This window comes from Brassica napus, chromosome C3 (genome assembly GCF_020379485.1).
Source record: "Brassica napus cultivar Da-Ae chromosome C3, Da-Ae, whole genome shotgun sequence".
Lineage (NCBI taxonomy): Eukaryota > Viridiplantae > Streptophyta > Magnoliopsida > Brassicales > Brassicaceae > Brassica > Brassica napus.
Genome location: NC_063446.1, coordinates 35,588,407 through 35,610,202, shown reverse-complemented (window position 1 = coordinate 35,610,202; position 21,796 = coordinate 35,588,407). Strand labels below are relative to the sequence as shown.

Below are 21,796 nucleotides of genomic sequence, written 5' to 3'. Positions count from 1 at the left end.
AGCTTAATGTTGTAAGAATTCTTTTTATAGAATTGTAAGCGTTAAAAAAAACTCCACAGTGGCTAGTTTTAATTTTTATCATCTTTGCAAATTCTATAATGAACAATTCTATTGAATTTGTTGGTTGTATTCACTAAAATTCAAAACTCATATTTATCAACAATTTCAGATTATTGACCATGAAGCTTCTAACTTTCGCGTGCACTGATCTAGTTCCTTTTTGGCGCAGCGTACGGATGAGTGAACGGTCGATCTAAGAATTTAGGGTTCTTTGAAACTTGTTCTTGGATCGATCAAGAGTTTTCTTGAGACTAGCTTTCTGTTTGATGAATTGAATCAAATCGAACAAGGGATAAAAGCAAAGCTTTTCTTAATTATAAATCAAAACGTACTAAACAAAATAGACAAAGCTCTGTTTATATATCCATCCGTTTGGACAAACCCCATAAGGATAAGAATATTATAAACCGTCATTCTAACAAAGAAAAACCCAAAACTAATAATGAAAATAGGAAATAACATTAAAACGAAATCCTAAAAGACAAAGGAAACATATTTGAATTGGTCGTTATGTTGGTACCATTAACGTAATGCTGCTGCATCACTTTTGCAATCGATAACTAGAAGGAACTGAGTGATGAGTGATTTTGGTTGAGTCACCGGAAAGTAATGACAGTTAAATGGTAACAAAATATTCTTCAGAATTCTAAATATTCATACATACTCAATAGAAAATAAACCGAATCGACTTGATCATTCACTTGAAGAGATCCTTCACTTATAATCAATTTATGTTACTCTCATATGAAAAAGAATCAAGCAGCCGATGAGAACAGTGATTAACACAAGCTTTCTAGGATTGACTTCCGAGGAGTGATATGGAAACATGTAAAATGCATATAAAAGAAATTTTTTTTAACTAAATAGAAAGAAAATATCAACTAAGATGAGGATATACAACAAAATCCAGATAGACTGAAAAGTTCATTTCGAATTAGATTACTTTTTTTGATGAAATTTTAAATTTATTAATCATCAGCTAAAATGATTTACAAAGAATGATGCCTAAAAATAGAGGTTCCTATATCTGAAGTGAAAATAAATTTTGTACAAATAGATCCTTGTTCGGTGGAAGACCTCAAGCCATCTTCACAGAGAGAGAGAAAAAAAGGAGGTACCAAAGCTTGTTCGAAACACTGGACCCCAAGTGGAAAGGACATAACCACAACCAACTCGAACTGGACCAGGTTCACTTTGGTAAAGATAAGAGGTTGATTGGTTGGTGTTATACCTTTAGTTTTTTACTTTAGAAAATAGAGCGTGATTTTTTTTGGTTTAGCTTTAATTTTTTGCCATAGATATATTTTCAAAGAACTAAATAAAATGTGTAGAAAAAATAATTTTGAGACCTAACATAATTCATTTTCTAACTTTTCGGCTGTTGATTTATTTTATTAAGTTAAATCATATGATTGCTTTATAAAAATGCTTTAAAAATGGATGTCCAAAGTATATACCACTTTTCCCAGTCATCCTCTAAATTTGATTATAATCAGAGTTTGTCACATGCATTCTTTATGTGTTTAGATGAAGAAGTTCGGAAGAATATTTTGATAATGTCATTTTTTTTTTTTTTTTTTTTTTTTTTGTCGACAACATTACAGACTCATATTGACTCTGTAAACCACACCGGGAGATATTGATCCATGTGAACGACGAAAGACGTTTGTTTCCTGACACTGCGTGCTAGGTTATCCGCCTTTGTATTTTGCGTTCTTGGTACATGTATAATCTCTGATCGTGTGAAGCTCTCTTTCAGACTTTTGATATCTTCCAAATAACTTGCAAAAGCTGGCCACTCTTCTGGTTCCGAAACCATCTTCACCAATTGAGAACAATCCGTTGCAAACGTAACCTGGAATTGATGTAAATTCTTCATACATTCCATAGCCCATAGTAGCGCCTCCATCTCTGCATGCAAGGGAGTTAAAGAAGCTCTTACATTCCTAGCTCCCATTAAACTTTCAAAACCTTCTAAAGTACTGAACCAACCCTGACCAGAGAACATATCCCCCTCTTTCCATGATCCATCAGTAAAACACCATCTTCCAGGAATTGACGGCAGAGATGCCTGAACCTGTGTTCCCGTGTTCTGGTCCTTCAAAATCTGTGCCTCTGCCCAGAGTGTGGATTCCGTTTCTGCCAACTTAAGAGTGTCCCTAGGGTCCATATCCAGATTACTAAAAACCTTATTATTTCTTCCTTTCCAGATGTACCAAAGTATCCAAGCAAAGTGATGATCCTCCATCGGTGGAACAATTCTCCAGAAAAGGTGATCCATGTTTGTAAATATAGAGCTTGTTGGGAAAATAATTGGATTTGTTGGTATCTTTGACAGCGCCCAAACCTGAATTGCTGGAGGACACTCAAAAAACACATGGTTAATCGACTCCTCATCCGCTCCACATCTTGCACAACATATATCTCTTTGGATCCCTCGCACCTGCAAATTCTTCTTAACTGCAACACACCCTGAAACCAATTGCCAAAGAAAATGTTTTATTTTTTGGTGGGCACCTTAGTTTCCAACAAAATGCCTTCAAAACATCAACTGTAGGTCCAATTAATACTGGTGATCTTTCCCTATCCGGGTAAATCCTCTCTACTTGATATCCTAATTTAACCGTAAATTTTCTATTATTTGTGAAATGCCATCCTTCCCTATCAACCAACTGGTTTCTGTTCAGTGGTATGCTCTCTATGATTTTCACATCCTGTGGGTCTACCAAAGTACGAATAACCTGCGAATTCCATTTTCGCGAAGTGGAATCAATAAGGGAATCCACAGTAAGGTATGGATACAAATTGTGTTGATTTTTATTGGCTGGTCTCGGGCGAGTGGTTGGGAGCCAAGGATCGTTCCATACAGATATAGAAGATCCTGTTCCCACCCTTTTGATTAATCTTTTGTTTACCAGAGATCTAGCAGATACAATACTCCTCCAGCCGTATGACGGAGAGTATGATCGAATCGGTTCCAGGGGTGAGGCGTTCCTATAATACCTACCCTTGAAAACTCGAGAAAATAAAGTGTTTGGCTTTTCTATTAGCCTCCACAACTGCTTACCAAGCATAGCTGTATTGAAATCAGTTATATCCTTGAAACCTAGTCCTCCATCTTCCTTGCTGACACATACCTTGTCCCATGATTTCCAATGTAACCCTCTTGTACTGCCCCCAGGACTCCACCAAAATTGTGCTACTGCACTCGTCAATTTTTTTGCAGTTGCCTTAGGCAAACGATAACAAGACATCGTATGGTTCGGCAGTGCCGTAATCACTGATTTGATGATCACTTCCTTTCCTCCTTTTGTGAAAAATTTAAAAGTCCAGCCATTGACCCTATTATTTAGACGATCCTGCACAAAACTAAAAACTTGAATCTTAGAACCTCCAAGATTTTCTGGTAATCCTAAATAAGATCTCATCCCTCCCAAATTCTGTATACCCCAAATATCTCTTAACTCCTGCCTGAGCGAGTCCTCAATCTTATGCCCAAATTGAATTGAAGACTTTTCAAAATTTATCAATTGACCAGAAGCCACCTCGTATTCCTTTAAAATCTTGAGAATAGTATGACATTCCTCCCTTTGAGCTTTGCAAAAGAACAAACTATCATCCGCAAAAAGCAGATGAGAGACCGATGGGCATGCTCTGGCTACCTTAATTCCTGTTAACTGTTTTTCTCTCTCCGCCTTCCTAATATTTGCAATCAGCGCCTGAGTGCACAAAATAAATAAATAGGAGGATAACGGATCTCCCTGTCGTAAGCCTCTGTGTGGCACAATGAGACCTCGTGGGTGTCCATTTAGGAGGATCCTATATTGAACCGACGATATACACTCCATCATTAATTTAATCCAATGTTGGTGGAAGCCCATCTTCTGCAGAAGTGCTTTAATAAATTCTCATTCTATCCTATCATACGCTTTGCTCATATCCGTTTTAACCGCCATATACTTCCCTTGACACGCCTTATTAGTCCGCAATCCATGAAACATTTCCTGGGCTATAAGGATATTATCAGAGATCAACCGACCAACCACAAATGCCAATTGAGTCTCTGAGACTAGAGAGGGTAAATAGATTTTCAACCGCTGACATAAAACCTTTGAAATTATTTTATATCCTACATTACATAGACTGATAGGCCTTAATTCCGTCATCCTTGTAGGTCGTTCTGTCTTTGGAATCATACATATATGAGTAATGTTTAACCTTGGATCCATTTCCCCCGACACCAAAAAATTGTTCAGCATCTCCACCAGATCACTCTTAATAATATGCCATGAGTGTTGAAAGAAAAGAGCTGTCATGCCATCCGGGCCTGGCGCTTTTTCAGGATGCATCATGAATAGCGCCTCCCTAACCTCATCCTCCGTCGCCATTCGCAATAACCGTTGGTTCATCTGAGGAGTAATCCCTGGTACTATCTCAGATAGAAAATCGTCAAACTCTGATGGAGAGGTGGTACAAAATAGTTCTTCAAAGTAGTCTACTGCTACTTTCTCTACTCCATTATCCTCCGTAATCCAATTTCCTGCTGCATCATGGAGTCCGACAATCCTATTACGTACCCTCCGTTGCTTAGTGAGAGCATGATAGAATTTCGTGTTGAGATCCCCCGATGAATACCACATATTTCTACTTTTCTGATGCCAATACTCCTCTTCGTCCTTATATGCCTCTTGTAGCTTCCTGGATACTTCCAATATATCCTCTTGCGACCTAGTATCATCAGTTTGTACCTCTTCGAGAGCCTTCTGTAAATCCGCTATTTTGTCCTTCCCAAAAGGTGGATTATTTTTCCGCCATTTTGCTATTTTGTGCCGACAATTACTAATTTATCCACTATACCATTTCCGCTGCCTTCCTTATATGCCGACCATCCCATTGTAATTGATTCCATTAGACCATCCTGACCAACCCATCTCTTATCAAATCGAAATTGGCCTCTCCTTCGAACAACCTTATCTTCTAGATAAGCTACCACTGGACGATGATCAGATGCCACCAGTCCCAAATATTCAGTATGGGAGCATGGGAATAGAGTGTGCCATTCTTCATTCGCTAATGCACGGTCTAGGCGACATCGTACCATTAGTGCCCCTTTTCCTTTACCTCTTCGCCCTTGCCATGACATTTTATTTCCCTTCGCAGGAAACTCCAATAATCCACTGTTTCTAATCATATTGTTGAAAGGAACAAAAGATGTCGCACTCCTCAGAGATCCACCCTCTTTTTCATGATTTCCCGTAATCTCATTTAAGTCACCAATAACAAACCAAGGTTCTGATCTCGAAAGTCCATATCTAGTCAAGCGTTCCCACACTTGTTCCCTTAAATCCTGGACTGGATCCCCATAAACAAATGTCAAATAAACCGTTTTTCCCAAAGCCACTGCTTCCACGTCTATCATTCGATTACTTGTATATAGCACCTTGACCTGATAATCATTATTATAGTAAAGCGCAAGTCCCCCACTCCGTCCAACTGGATCAACTGTGACTAGATTATCAAATCCAAAATGTGACTGAAACCCTTGAACGAATTCAAAATCTTGCTTAGTTTCCGATAAAATTAAAAAGTCTGGTTTATGTTTTTGCCATATATCCCGTAGATAACTTATAGTCCAATTACTTCTCATTCTTCTGCAATTCCAACTAAGTGCTCTCGTTATAAAAACTGCGAAGCGGCTCCCAAGAGCTGTTTAATTTGGGCTTAAAGATACCCTGAAATCTCAACCACCATACCATAAAGTTCAACCAAAAAATCCACGCCAATACCTTCTTTAACATCATAGTCTCACAATCCCAATTATTGAACCTGTAAATATGGAAAATTTTACCATACTCCCCGATTAATAAAAGAGTTTTGGTCTCCAAGTAGGAGTTACTTTCCATTATACTTCCTGCCAAAGTGAATTCAAAAGCATTCATTCTCATTTTGTCTTCTTGCATTTGTAGATAGTGTATAAACAATTCTTGTTTAAAAATTCCAGCTACAATACGTAGCAATCCTGTGTCCAAAGTCATGAGAGGCCATATATAAGACCCGATCCTACCCCCATTTAAAATATATCGTGTAGCACATGAAGTAGCCAGAAGCTTAGACCATATAAAAACTCTTGCCTTATGCCACCTTAGTACAAACCATAAAGTAGCCGTACTTATAACCTCACTTTCCGAGTTGCCAAAACTCCTCCCGTATAGTGACCGTATAGTCTGCCCATGGTTTAATGAGACCAATGACCAGACCTGATGCCCACAGACTCCATTGTACATTAACAAACTCCCAATGATCCGATTTAACCCCAGTCTACCTCGCTTCTCCTTATTCTTGAACACAGACCACTGTACCACAAAGTTCCTCTCAATCCCTATCTCCCGTATTCTAATATAAATGCAAAAAGCATAACAAACATCAAGTTTATTCCAACCAAAAGAATAACCAAGAGCTGCATACACTGCAGTACCAAAATAAAACCATAAAGCCCCAAACACAAATAAATGCTCACTGAGCTTATTTTTAAAACATAAGAAAAGACTCCCAATCCCCACCACAATACGTCTTTTATTGTACTATCCATAACATAATTATCCCGGTTTTGCTGAGTTCTTAAGGTTTAATGGACCCTTCTCCTCTGTTTGCTTTGATCCCTCTCCTCCTCCCTGACGCTTGCTTGACTTGGAAGCACCATTTTTACGTGGGGAAAGCACAGCCTAAACAAGCCGCAACTTAGAAGTTCCTATTGCTATCCATGGCGGCTTCTTAAACAAGACCTTACGTGCTCCCTTCTTCTTCTCCTCCTCTCCCGCTTGGACATCTTGGCCCCCATTCCCACCCAGTTCCTCCTCCCCCTCAGCTACACCTCTCATATCTTCATTTTATATTATTAATATATTAGATCATTTTTCTAAAACTATATATTTCATTAAATAATTTAATTTGGACCAAAATTGAATTACCTAATAATTTATTTTAGCTTTGGTAATTATTACTACAAAATAGAAAAATTACAAAACAAAAAAAAAATTCAAACGAATTATGAACTGTGAACACCCCAACTAGCCTTGTCGAAAATTCTATTTAAAGTTAAAATTCCACAAACTTGTTTTTTTTTTCCTTATAACGGGATATACTTTTTTTTAAATCTTAATTAGTTTTTTGGGGACAAAATCTTAATAGTTTATGACAAAATTAAAATAGGGAAAAAGTTAACTGACTAAAATAAAATAAACCGGAAGAGAACAAAAAGGGAAGCATAGATTCGTGTGTCCGGAAGATTTTCAAGAATATATAATTCCCAGATTATTCACCAATACCATATCTCTATTATTTTTTTGGTCAAACAAGGAAACATACAAAAGTACTATTTTACCCTAAAACTCGATAGAAATTCAAAACAGAGTTGAAAAGGTTCAATCATCTAAAGATCAGTAACCATAAATTCATTGCACCTAATTTTCTTTTTAAAGGGAATTTACAGAAGGTCGGAAGGAAAAGAAAATCTGAGAAAATGAAATCAGATTTCTCGTCCGTTCTTCTTGTTCTTGGGTTGGTGCTGAACAGCTTGGTGCTGTTCTGTAATGGAGGCATCACCAGTAAGTTTGTCAGGAAAGTGGAGAAGTCCATTGATATGCCTCTTCATAGCGATGTGTTTCGTGTTCATCCTGGTCATAATGCTCCTCAACAGGTAGCAACCATCTTTTCTGAGTTTTGCATGTTGTGGGTTCCCCTTATAACACTATTAAAGTTGTTAGGTAAAGGTTTGTTTTCGCAATTTAATATTATGTATCACTTTTTTTGTTTTTTAAAACTATTTTTCTTCTAATGGTTGATTCAAGCTTTGCTTATTGGACGTTTATAAAGAATTATTAATTTTTCTTTTCTAAAGAAAAAGTGGGTCTTTGATTTGGGGTTTGAACAAAAAGGTGCATATAACACAAGGAGATGTAGAAGGGAAGGCAGTGATAGTGTCTTGGGTGACACAAGAAGCACCAGGATCCAACACGGTTCTTTACTGGAAAGAGCATAGCTCCAAAAAGCACAAAGCCCATGGCACAACCAACACTTACAAGTTCTACAATTATACTTCTGGTTACATCCATCACTGCACCATCAGAAACTTGGAGGTCCAACATCATCAATTTTCATTATTAATCTTTGCTATTTTTGTTATCTGATTTTCTTGGTTTTTTTTTTGGCAGTATGACTCCAAGTACTATTATGTGGTAGGTGTGGGACAAACAGAGCGCAAGTTTTGGTTCTTCACTCCTCCTAAAGTCGGTCCTGACGTTCCATATACGTTCGGTCTTATTGGTAATTGTCCTGAAACACATTCATGGTCTTGACGTTCCCTACATGTTTGGATCTGAACTTGAGTTGCAAGTTGTTGTTTTTTGCAGGGGATCTTGGACAGACTTTTGACTCAAACATAACCTTAACACATTATGAGAAGAGCCCTAAAAAAGGGCAGGCAGTTTTGTTCGTTGGGGATCTCTCATACGCTGATAATCATCCAAATCACGACAATAATAGATGGGACAGTTGGGGAAGATTTGCTGAAAGAAGCACAGCTTATCAGCCCTGGATTTGGACCACAGGAAACCATGAACTCGATTTTGCTCCCGAGATTGTAAAGCTTCTTGCTCCCTCTATTTTTTTGGCTTTAATCTTCAAAATGTTATTAGCACAAAGCATTACATGGACTAGACTGACATCGAGATCGATATCTTTTATGCACTCTTGCAGGGAGAAAACAAACCTTTTAAGCCATTCACGCATAGGTACCGTACTCCTTACCGAGCTTCAGGCAGCACAGAACCATTCTGGTACTCTATAAAGAGAGGACCAGCTTACATAATCGTGCTATCTTCTTACTCAGCATACGGTAAATACACACCGCAGTACTCGTGGCTCGAAGAGGAGTTCCCAAAGGTTAACAGATCAGAAACTCCATGGTTGATTGTTCTGAACCATTCGCCGTGGTACAACAGCTACGATTACCATTACATGGAAGGTGAAACAATGAGAGTGATGTATGAGCCGTGGTTCGTCAAGAACAAAGTAGATGTTGTTTTCTCGGGTCACGTCCACGCCTACGAAAGATCAGTAAGAACACAAAACTTAAGCTCGTCATGTCTCTTTTTTAAACTATAGATCCTGACAACTACGAGCTGTTTGTGAAACTAGGAACGCATATCAAACATAGCATACACCGTGGTTAACGGCATTTGCAGTCCAGTAAAAGATCAATCTGCTCCTGTCTATATCACCATTGGTGATGGAGGAAACATTGAAGGCTTAGCTACCAAGTAAGCTATACAAGTTTATTGATTAGATTCAGATGGATGAGTTTTTGACTGTGTGATATGGTTCGTGCAGAATGACTGAGCCTCAGCCTAAGTACTCTGCATACAGAGAAGCTAGCTTTGGACACGCTATATTCTCAATAAAGAACAGGACGCATGCGCACTATGGATGGCACAGGAACCAGGATGGTTACGCCGTGGAGGCTGACACTATGTGGTTTTACAACAGGTTCTGGCATCCTGTTGACGATTCACCTTCTTTTGATTCTTGAAAGCCTCAGAATCTAATCTGTGTTGTTTGTATGCATCATTTATGGTTGAATAAAGATGAATAAACGCAGTGTTGTTGAGTTCTTGTTCCTGTCCTTGTGTGAGGGCAAACGTTAAGACAAAAGTGTAGAAGAGAGATTCTTGGTTATAAAAAGGATTAAAAGACATGCTGTTTTATTGACCTAAACGGCGCGTAGTTCATATAAATTGAAAAGAAACGGCATGAAGTTAAAGGTTACATTTTTCTCTCTGGGAGCTTAATGTTAAGGCGATGGCAAGAGCGTTGAGCCTCACATTCGAGTGTGATCTTATACAATTTCCGTTCCCCTAGAGTGACAGAGCCGAAACTTTTTGGACCGGGATCAAAAATTTTTTTTAACACAATTACTAAACTATATAAATATTTGTTTCGATAAAAACTAGAAAAATACATATTGATCAAACAAAGAATAATTAAGCCGCTTTGATGTATTTTTATGAGTCTTGCCTTAAAATTATGACCACGAGGTTGGCAAAGCTCTCGAATTAAATATTTGTGTTTTATTTTGTCTACTTAATTATGGTGATATTACAAAAAATTTCTCCACTAGGATCATTTAGATAAATTGGTCCATTATTTATCTATTTAATACAAATTAGCCCAATTCTAAATACGAAACTAGCTGTTAAAAATATTCAGATTATAAACATAAACCCTAAATATTTTATTGAACTTAAAAATATCAAAACACCAAAGTATAAGATAAAAGAAAAAAAGAGAACTCAATTTGAAATTAATCCAAAACATGCTTCGGAAACACTTCCCGAACTCTCGCGTTTGTCGAAAAAGAAGAGTTTGTTTATTAATTTGTTTTAAATGTTTTGATATAAATTACTATACTATTTGAAACTAATATGACATGGCTTAAAACTAATAACTAATGTAACTTAGTTTAAGATAAAAAATTATTATCGATTTCATGGTTTTTTTCAATAGTAAAATTGAGATAAAAATTAATACAAATCCAAATTTTAACAAATAAATTATATAAATGTATTAGTTATATAATTTTATTTTTAAATTTAAATTTTTAATTATTTTTGTGGGGTTTTATTTTTTTAGTGGAGTCAAATTCAATTTTCTATTGGAATCAATATATTTTTACTTAAAAACTATATAAATATTTTTTTTTAAAATAGTGGGTTTGACCCCACTTCTCCTTCGTTGCCTCCGCCCCTGTTAGGCACCCTCATAGTTGTCAACTTTTAATGAAGCGAAGCCCCGTACTTTGATAAAGCTAGTCTAGTTTTGCTTCTTTTGTGTGTTATCTTTGGCTATTTCTTTGTATTATTATAAAACTATGTTTTCGGTTTTCATTCGAGCATACTCCATCTTTATCTCTCGTATCAGCTTATTAATTAGAGAAAATTGCCAAATATGACTCACAACTTGATTTCAAACACAAAAATAAACCCAAACTTGAATCAAATGCAAAAGTAACGTAAAAGACTATTGAAATTACAACCAACCCCTTGTGAACAAATAAAAAAACCGAAATATTTTTACGTTTCTAACCCCCGTAAGTCGTCTGGACGACTTACTGGAAAGTCGTCTGGACTAGTTCTACTTAGAAATAATTTAAAATTTTTGTAAAAAATATTTTGATAAGTGAAAAATTGAAATCATGTAATTAACATATGTTTTAAGAGATATAAATTAAGATATAACAAAAGTTAATTGTTTTCAACATAGATGAGTGAAAGTAGCGAGTCATGATATTCTTTGGTTTAGGTTTTGCCAACATATGTTGTAGTATTGTATGTGTTCTTAGGGTTAGATTTTGGAATGCATAAATGTTTTTTTGAAAACTTTAAAATTTACCTAAGTGTGTTTATTTCTGTGTATAGTAAACACTATTTAAGTATAACTACGGGTTTATAACGTGGTTAGTTAGATAATTTAGTCAATTTAGTTTAGGGGTTAAATTTAGGGTCTGAGACGACTTACTAGTAAGTAGTAAGTCGTCTGATGTACAATATTCAACAGACGACTTACTAGTAAGTTGTCCAAACCGGACCAAACCTTTAATTTTACAATTTACTTTTAAACCTAACCGGATTATTTACCGACCATATATAAGGTATTTTTTTTTTCACTGTTTATCAAAAATCAGAAAACCCTAAAGCCATTTCTCTCAAAGGCGATTTCGAAGGCGATTTCCGTCGATTCTCTCTAATCCATCGTTCTCATCGTTCTCACCGCCGGTTATCTCTCTGCCATTATCACCGTCGTTCTCACCACCGTTCTCACAGCCGCTTCCTCTATTTAAGATCCGAGAGGAAACCCTAGCGCTTCCTCTATTTATAAGTCTTCTCCGGTTAGTTTGCAATTCGAAAAAGAAACTTAAATATTTAACTTTACCCAGACGACTTACTTGAAAGTCGTCCAGGCAGACAACGTACGAGAAAGTCGTCGGAGATAAGCAAGGTTTGACCATAATCTAGGAAATAAATGTGGACAACTTTGCTTATCCTGGACGACTTTGTTTATCCTGGATGACTTTCAAGTAAGTCGTCTTACTTGACGACTTCCGCGTAAGTCGTCTGGGAAAAGTTAAATATTTAAGTTTTATTTTCCAATTGCAAAAGTAACCTGAGACGACTTACAGATAAGTCGTCCAGATTTAATAAAATATTGAAATTTTTGTTTTTCCGGAGACGACTAAGTAAGTCCAGGAAAAGTCAAATATCTGACACAATTCGGCCAAATGCAAAACTAACCCATTTATCCTAGACGACTTATCAGTAAGTCGTCTAGGATATTTTCTAGATTTTTTTTAACAAACAAAGATGACGACTTAAAAGTAAGTCGTCCGTTTGACCAGAAGACTTACCCGTAAGTCTTCTACAGCCAGACTACTTACGGGTAAGTAACCCAGACTACAGCCAGATCTGGAAAAAATTTCAATTTCATACTTTAAACTAGTGAGATGACTTCCTTATCACACAAAGTCTTCTCCAACCACCCAGAATCTCAAACGAAAGTAACCCACCAAGAATAGTATGCTTGAATGGCTCTATCAACCATAAAAATTTTTGAATCAAAAGCTTGAGTTTTTTGGATGAATATGGAGGTAAAGTAAAAGAGATGTTGTTTTTAGTTCATAACAATTGAGAAAGAGAGAGTGTAAATCGATTTTAGGTGCATTAAGAGCTTCAAATTGGTTGTTCATGGTGGTTGGGGTATTGATGACAATGACATTCTTGTAATTACTTGAAGATGATGAGGGTGAGAGAGTAAAAATGTCATTTTCAGAAGAAAAAAAATAAAAAAAATTTGATAGCATTTTCGTGAATATTATGAACTTGTGGGGTGAATAGGGGGTGAATAGGACAAAATAAAAATTCAAGAAAAGCATGGATTAGTTTTTGGTTTGACTTTTGAGTTTTGAGTCACTCTTGCAAAAAACCCAATTAATTAGGCGAATCCGAAGAATGTCTCTATTTATTTTATTAAAACAAAAATATTGTATACAAAAACTTTAATCCTAAGATTGATCATTACTTACATAATGGTAAATTGATAGTTACTTAAATATTAGACTAGTTTAGTGCAATGCATTATCATATATACAACTAGGGCACACCTAGGCCTGGGAATTTAAATCAAAGCCCGCGGGAGCCGCCCCATTTGACCCGCCGCGGGGCGGGTGCGGGTCGAGCGTTTTGAAAAAATCAAGTCGCGGGTGCGTGTGCGGGTTAAGACTATTTTTTGCGGGGCGGATGCGGGTTGGTTGATTTTGATTTGCGGATACCCGCCAACCCGCAAAATAAAATAAAAAATAAAAAAATCTTTTTTTTTTGAAAAATTCGATTTTTTTAGAAAAATAATTAATTTTTTTAAATGCTTAACTTATTCTTACTTAAAATTAAAATAATATAAATTATTTTAAATGCTTAACTTATTCTTACTTAAAATTAAAATTAATTTTTATGTTTTTTATTAAAATAATTTATCTATTTATTTTAAGAAACGCAAACTTGTTAATTATTAAAAGTTTTATAGAAGTTTATGATTTTTTTTTAATGTTTGTTTTAGTTTAATTGTAGTAATAGTTAGAATTAGTTTTTAAAAATTGCTTGATGAGTTTAGTAATAAGTAGAGCGAAGTTTGAAAACACTTATATATTGTTAGATAATTTAGATGATTAGAGGGAAAAGAAACTTGCGGGTAACAATTGCTTTTATTGTTCAGAATGTTATATATCACCATCTTAATTTTTAGTTTGTGGTTGTTGGATTTATCGGATAAGTTGCAACTTTTTTTAACTGTGTGATTTTTGAGTTCAACCTCCTCTGCAAGAAATGAATTATTAAATGGGATTCCAATTTATTTCAAACTCTCAAACCTTAAAATATGTTGGTTAAATTATAAAGACAAAGTGTTTAATCTGTTTTTAATAGATACATGTGTCACATCGGATTTCAATGGTGTAGGGATGACATGTAATCGTAGCTTTGACATTCAAATAAACTACAATGTAAACTGACAATCTTGTTACCTTTAAAGAAAGTAAAAGCGATTTCGGTAGTAGCGGCGTGTGAAATGCGCATCTCTAGCATTGGTTCTTTTTGATCGTGCTTATTCTCCATCCAAACATGTTCCAACTATGCATGACTGATCTATGTCTCAACCTTGAATATATCATTATGCTGTATTCATAAATGTTATTGTCATACACTTCAATTGTTATGTGTAGATGTTGTAAGCCTTATCCATCGGACATAGTGTGCCTCAATGTTTCTACACCGAGCTTTAACGTATTCTGTGATTCATTATTGGGTTCCCATTTAGCTGCATGTATTAGAGTGGTTGGAGACGATCTATGCCTCACTCTCGAGGTTTTGTTTTGGTTTGGTTTCGGTTTATTCCGGTGTGTTTTGTAAATCAATTTTTTAGTGTAACCATTTAACCAATGGCCGTTTAAGAATTTTGATATTAATATATACATTTTTTAAGATATTCTCATCCGGTTATATATTGATCATAACGAATGTTAAATATGGCAATTCAGTTCTGGAAGAGTATATCGATAGAATAAAAAATGAAAATTCTCAAAAATACATAAAATAAAAAAATATTACAAATAGCTAATATTTCACCTATTTCCTTAATCAAAAGTCTGGTTTATTCCGCTGGAAGCCTACAAACAGCTAGAGTTGGATAGAGAGCAGCCAAGATGTTAAACTGTAGATAAAAACATAAAAGAGTCAAACCTACTGTGAAGAAAAGAAAAGCATGGAGATAATATTCACAACCCATACTTCAAGCTATCTAGATGATCATGTTATGTAAAATTATTCAAATACTATTATCTCACCTCGTCATCTTCTCTCCTTGTAGGAGATGGATTACATTCCTCTACAAGACCCATCGAATAACAGACCCTAATCAGCAAGTCGGATCGATTTGGTCGGCTCGGTGGCTAAACCTATCGGCTTGACCTTAGAGTATTTTTAGCCGGTCGAGTAAGTCGGCTAAAAATGCCCGGCTTAGAGGGAGCCTTGTTCAGGCCCGTATACTCGGCCTCTCACATCAAGGCCCAAAGGAGCACGAAACTAGGGCATCTGAGCAGGAGTCCTATAAGAAGGGAAAAGGAAGCAACAAGAAAGGGACTTTTTGGACCATTGAACACACTGAGCGGCTAGATCTAAGATTTTAGGTTATCTCTTTGATCTTGTTACTCTTCGATCTTGTTGCTCTTGAATCTTCTTGTCACTCTTGTAACACTTCAAACCAGATCTAAATAAAACGTCTTTAGCCATCCCATTTCTGACTTCTTCCATCTTAGTCGACTGAATCCCGTTCAAACAATTGGCGCCCACCGTGGGGCTGACTAAAGTAACGTTCTAGATCTACATGGTTCAAGACGACGCCACCTTCGGCGCTCCGGGCGGTGAACCGACCCCAACGCCCGAAGCCGCACCACCCATCGCCGCAGATTTCATGAGCTCTATCATGGCTCGACTTGCTCGTCAAGACGAAGTCCAAAAGACGACCAACGACCAGTTAGCTGCTCTGGTCGCGGCCCTCACAGCTCCCGAAGGCCAAACAAGCCGTCCCCAGCAAATACGCCGTCGCCTCTTTAACACCAACCCGACGGCGACCGGAGGCGACCATATCTCAGACGACTCCGAGCCAAACGAAACCCGAGAAGATCCATCAATTAACCAGCGCGGCCCCGCAAATCGAGAGCGTCCTCGCCGCAATATCACGCACTCCGTTTACTAGCGCTCTGACCAGTGTGCAACTCGGAAAGATAGAGAAGCTGCGCCTACCCGAGTACAAACCCGGCGGAGACCCAGTGGAACACATGACAACTTTCAACATTCCGATGGCACAGGCTCGACTCCCCGACAAAGAAAGGGACGCAGGCTACTGCCAACTGTTCGTCGAAACTCTCCACGAGCAAGCCCTAACCTGATTTTCCCAGTTAGAAGAAAACTCCATCGGAAGCTTCCGCGACTTGTCAGCAGCTTTTCTCAAGACTTACATTATGTTCACCAACCGCAGCGCTACTGCCTCTAGCTTGTGGAACCTCAACCAAACCAAAGACCAGAGCCTCCGCGACTACATGGAGAAGTTCAAAGTTGTAGTCTCGAGGATTAAAATTCCAGACGGTATTGCCATCGACGCCTTGCGGAACACGTTGTGGGTTCGTTCTAAATTCCGAGAGGATTTATACCAAAACCCAACTACGTCGCTCCAGGACGCTATCGCGCGATCTGACAATTTCATCCGAATGGAAGAAGATACTAACACCATTCTCAGCAAGATGAACGCACCCGAAGCTCCGGCGGCTAAAAATGCCAACATGCGACAAGAACCGCGCCAGCATGCTCCAACCGACAAAAACGGCCGCAAAGATGGATGTATGTATGTCGTCAACGAGAACAACGTGCCGGTTTCAACTCTTGTAGTCCGCGGAGAGGGATGGAACAAGTGGGTAAGAGAGCTCGATTCGTCCGACAAACCAGTCGACGCCGTTTGCTCGACCCAGATTACAACAGCAACAGGTTCAGCGGCAGGACCTTCCAGAACCGTCGATCTCACCAAACACTGCAAGTATCACGATGTCAAAGGGGACGATACGACAGAGTGCAAGTCACTCTATGCGCACTACCTCTCCTCCTTAGCAAGTGGCGAATTCAAGTTCGAACCACTAAAGGCTAAGCTAAAGAACGGCAAGAGCTGGAGCAAGAATAAAGAAAGGAGAGCCCAGCGCAAAGCTACAGGCAAAAGTCGACATAGCGAAACTCAACAACGCGATGACGAGGAGGACGCCCCGAAGAGTACTGGCGAGGCAGACTCCTCGGCTGACGAAGAGCAACCAGCTAACCGCAGACGCATTGAGGTCATACTTTCCCAGCAAAACTTGTCGTCAGACGATGAGAACGATGACACACCTGTACTCGAAGATTTGAGAGATGTTCTGAAACGGAAGTTTGAATCCGAAAACAGCAACAGCTCCACGTGCAATGACCTCCGAACAACGTTGAATGCACGAAAGTCGCGGCGTATCTCGGCAGTTGACCCTGATCCCAAAGAACGCCCGAACGGCGACCTTGGGGATAAACTCAACGCAGGAGCATGCGATCTCCGAATCCGCCTCAATCGTTCTAAGCCCACTAACCTCCGGAGGCGTTTGGAGCAAACTAAGATGTCAAGCAACGACACTCCATCATCAAAAAATGACAGCAACGTACCAACCGATTTACGCGCCTTCTTAGACTCCAAGCAGGTCCAAACGCGACGTCAACTAAATGTTATCATGGGCGGTTCTCCTCCTTGCGGCAGCTCTGTTCGCTCCGTCAAGGATTACCGTCGGCAGGTCGTGACTTCGCAGAGTTGGCCGACTAGGCCGCCAAATCACCCTCCGATAACCTTTTCACCGGATGACGCTGAGCGGATTCACGTACCCCACAATGATCCTCTTCTTGTAGTTCTTGGAATTGGGGAGTACGACGTCACCAAGGTCCTCATCGATACAGGAAGTTCCGTCGACCTCATTTTCCGAGGAACCCTGCAGAAGATGGGAGTCGATCTCGACGACATCAAACCATCCTCCAGAACATTAACCGGCTTCAACGGATCCTCCAAAACAATACTGGGAACAATCCGTCTTTCGGTACGCGCATGCGGAGTCACTCAGACTGTCAAGTTTGCCGTCGTAAGCATGAAGGCCCCTTACCACGCCATACTCGGAACCCCCTGGATACACTCAATGCAGGCCATCCCATCTACTTATCACCAGTGCGTCAAGTTCCCCGGTACGGACGGCAAAATCAAAACGCTGCGACGAGATCAAAAGGCAGCTAGGGACCTCCTAGTCGCCACAGTTAAACTCCAACGATCGTCTTTATCGGTTAACTCCGTTACTCCTCCAACCTATAAAGTCTGCTCCCAGGAAGGCAAAATTCTCGAGTTACCTATTGACGATGCCGATCCAAGCCGGACCGCAAGGGTTGGTGCGTACTTGTCTGAAGAAATACAGCGGTCAGTTCTCGACTTTCTCAAGGCAAAAATGTGTCCACATTCGCATGGCCCATGTCAGACATGAAAGGAATTGATCCGGCCATAACAACTCACGAGCTAAACGTCGATCCGACAGTCAAGCCTATCCGACAGAAGCGACGCAAGCTCGGTCCAGATAGGTCAAAGGCTGTAAACGAAGAGGTCGACCGGTTGCTCGGCGCTGGTTCAATTGCTGAGGTGCACTACCCTGAGTGGTTAGCAAATCCAGTAGTCGTCAAAAAGAAGAACGGGAAGTGGCGCGTCTGCGTCGACTTCACAGACTTGAATAAAGCCTGCCTAAAGGACAGCTATCCTCTTCCCAACTTCGACCGTTTAGTCGAGTCCACGGCTGGAAACGAGATGCTCACCTTCATGGACGCTTTCTCAGGGTACAACCAAATCATGATGCACCCGGACGATCGCGAAAAAACGACATTTATCACGGAGAGAGGAACCTACTGCTATAAGGTCATGCCATTCGGTTTGAAGAACGCGGGAGCAACCTACCAACGGCTTGTGAACAAAATGTTCACAGACAAGCTGGGCATCACCATGGAAGTATACATCGACAATATGCTTGTCAAGTCGCTTCACGCTGCTGATCACCTCTGTCACTTGAGAGATTGCTTCGAAACTCTCAACAAATACGACATGAAACTGAACCCAGCAAAGTGCACGTTTGGGGTTTCCTCAGGCGAGTTCCTTGGATACATAGTCACGCAGCGGGGAATCGAAGCCAACCCGAAGCAGATCTCCGCGGTCCTGAACCTTCCGAGCCTAAAAAATAGTAGAGAAGTGCAACGGCTTACGGGTAGGATAGCTGCACTCAACCGGTTCATCTCCAGATCCACTGGCAAATGCTTGCCATTCTACGACCTCCTCCGAGGTAACAAAAGGTTTATCTGGGATGAGAAATGTGAGGAGGCATTTATCAAACTCAAGCATTATCTTACAACTTCACCTGTTCTCGCCAAGCCAGACGTCGGCGACGTTCTATCTCTTTACGTCGCAGTATCACAAGCAGCAGTCAGTAGCGTTCTAATAAAAGAGGATCGCGGTGAGAAAAAGCCAATCTTCTACACGAGTAGGCGCATGACCGGACCAGAAACGCGATACCCAACTCTGGAGAAGATGGCACTGGCAGTCGTCGAAGCGGCGAGAAAGCTTCGCCCCTACTTTCCGTCACATTCGGTTGAAGTATTAACCGACCAGCCCCTTCGAACGATACTTCAAAATACAAACAGGTCCGGAAGACTAACGAAGTGGGCTATCGAACTCGGTGAGCTTGATATCACTTACAAAAACAGAACTGCAGCGAAATATCAGGTCCTCGCAGACTTCTTAATCGAATTGGCCCCGGAGTTAGAGCAAGATCTCACGCTCCCAAACCCAAACTGGACACTGCATGTCGACGGATCTTCGACTAACAGGGGCGCAGGTGCTGGAGTTCAACTGCAATCCCCGACCGGCGAACTGATCAGGCAGTCTTTTAGCTTCGACTTTCCAGCCTCGAACAACGAAGCTGAATACGAGTCTTTGATCGCTGGACTCCGCTTAGCAAAAGCTGTCAAGGCCAAACGTTTAAGCGCCTACTGTGACTCGCAGTTAGTCGCCAGTCAGTTTAGCGGCGATTATGACGCCCGCAACGATCGGATGGATGCCTACCTCAAGATAGTACAGGGATTAGCCGCAGAGTTTGAATTCTTCGAACTCGTCAAAGTTCCCAGAGGAGAAAACATCTGCGCCGACGCCCTTGCAGCCCTTGGAAGCAAGCTTCATGACCAAGTTAAACGAACTATTCCAATACACCGCATTGAGAAGCCGAGCATCGATATCTCGACGGACCAAACCGCCATCATAGCCCCAGTCACCGAAACCGACACTCTCGTTACTGATGAGTGCGGCCCTGACTGGCGAACTGAGTTTATCGACTACCTCTCAAAGGGGGAACTTCCAACCCAGAAATGGGCAGCCCGCCGACTAAAAACGCGAAGTGCCCATTATGTTGTCCTAGACAACGAACTCCATCGATGGACTGCGAGTAAAGTAATACTCAAATGTATCCATGGCGAAGAAACGGTCAGGGTTATGGCCGAAACACACGAAGGCGCTGGAGGTAACCATTCGGGCGGACGCGCATTAGCAATCAAAGTGAGAAGCCTGGGCTTTTTCTGGCCGACGATGAACGCAGATTGCGAGTCCTACGCCAGAAGCTGCGACAAGTGCCAACGGCATGCACCAAGCATCCATTGTCCAACTGAAATGTTACGAATGACAGTCGCACCGTACCCGTTCATGCGATGGGCAATGGATATCATAGGACCTCTTCCATGCTCCCGCCAGCGGCGTTTCATTCTCGTCCTCACTGATTACTTCACCAAATGGATCGACCCTGAAGCCTACGCTCAAGTCACCGACAAAGAAGTCCGCGGGTTCGTCTGGAAAAACATCATCTGCCGTCAAGGTCTACCGTACGAGATCGTTACCGATAATGGATCACAGTTCATGTCGGGCAACTTCAAGGAATTTTGCAGCAGATGGAACATTTGTTTGAGCCCCTCTACCCCTCGTTACCCACAGGGAAACGGCCAAGTGGAGTCCTCCAACAAGCTCATCATCGACGGCATTAAGAAACGATTAGACCTAAAAAAGGGTCATTGGGCCGACGAACTCGATAGAGTTCTATGGAGCCACCGCACAACACCACGAGGGTCGACCAAATAGACACCTTTCTCTCTCGCTTACGGTGTCGAGGCTATGGTTCCCGCAGAAGTTAACGTTTCAAGCCTCCGACGCTCGAAAATGCCCCAGTATGTCGAACTTAACAAGGAGATGCTGCTTGACGCCCTCGATGAAATTGAAGAACGACGGGACCAAGCTTTGCTGCGAATCCAAAACTATCAACATCAGATAGAGAGTTACTACAACAAAAAGGTCCGAGCCAGACCCCTTGAACTCGGCGACTTCGTCATGCGCAAATTGTTCGAGAACACTAAGGAGCTGAACGCCGGCAAGCTCGGCGCTGGGTAGGAAGGACCTTACAAAATCATCAAAGTGGTGAAACCAGGAGTCTACCGACTTCAAACGTCAAGCAGAGAAAAGGTGCCCAGAGCATGGAACTCAATGCATATAAGACGCTTCTACCCCTAAAAAAAAAAAAAAAAAAAAAAACCGAGTAGATGCACCTCTGCGGTCACTTCTACTCGACCGAGTAAATGCGCTTCCAACGGCCACTTTCACTCGGGAAAAATGAACTACGAATGGCTTGATCCTCAACCGAGGTACATAGGCAGCCTTAACCGGTCCAGCTGTAACAAAACCAATGTCAAAATCTTTTTCTTTGCTTCGACTCCGATCGAGTAAATACCGATCGTCGAACCCAACGGCTCCCGTACCTCCAGCAGGGGGTACGCGGACACTCACGTTCCATCTCCTAGATATGTCCTGATCATACACTTAGCCTAAGGACCAAACGGTTGCGAGTCACCTGTGCCCAAAGAGCACTGACCGACCAAACGGAGTGAATCTTTAACCTTTTCTTGACTAAACGCGTAACGGATTAACTACCCATTTACTCGATAATCTTTGAGAAAACGCG

The 21,796-nt window shown here is 40.4% G+C and overlaps 2 protein-coding genes across 2 annotated transcripts; both read left to right on the top strand.

The window, feature by feature from the left end:
- Window positions 1-7,391: 7,391 nt before the first annotated feature.
- Window positions 7,392-9,811, top strand: LOC106429449 (purple acid phosphatase 10). Its single transcript, XM_013870196.3, has 7 exons — window positions 7,392-7,756; window positions 7,995-8,195; window positions 8,271-8,382; window positions 8,469-8,698; window positions 8,815-9,174; window positions 9,256-9,377; window positions 9,448-9,811. Exons 1-7 carry the CDS (start codon window positions 7,580-7,582, stop codon window positions 9,644-9,646), a joined length of 1,401 nt encoding a protein of 466 aa, XP_013725650.1. The 5' UTR covers window positions 7,392-7,579; the 3' UTR covers window positions 9,647-9,811.
- An 8,429-nt stretch (window positions 9,812-18,240) lies between these two features.
- Window positions 18,241-20,922, top strand: LOC125583040. The gene has a single exon (XM_048749578.1). It carries the CDS (start codon window positions 18,241-18,243, stop codon window positions 20,920-20,922), a length of 2,682 nt encoding a protein of 893 aa, XP_048605535.1.
- Window positions 20,923-21,796: the final 874 nt, after the last annotated feature.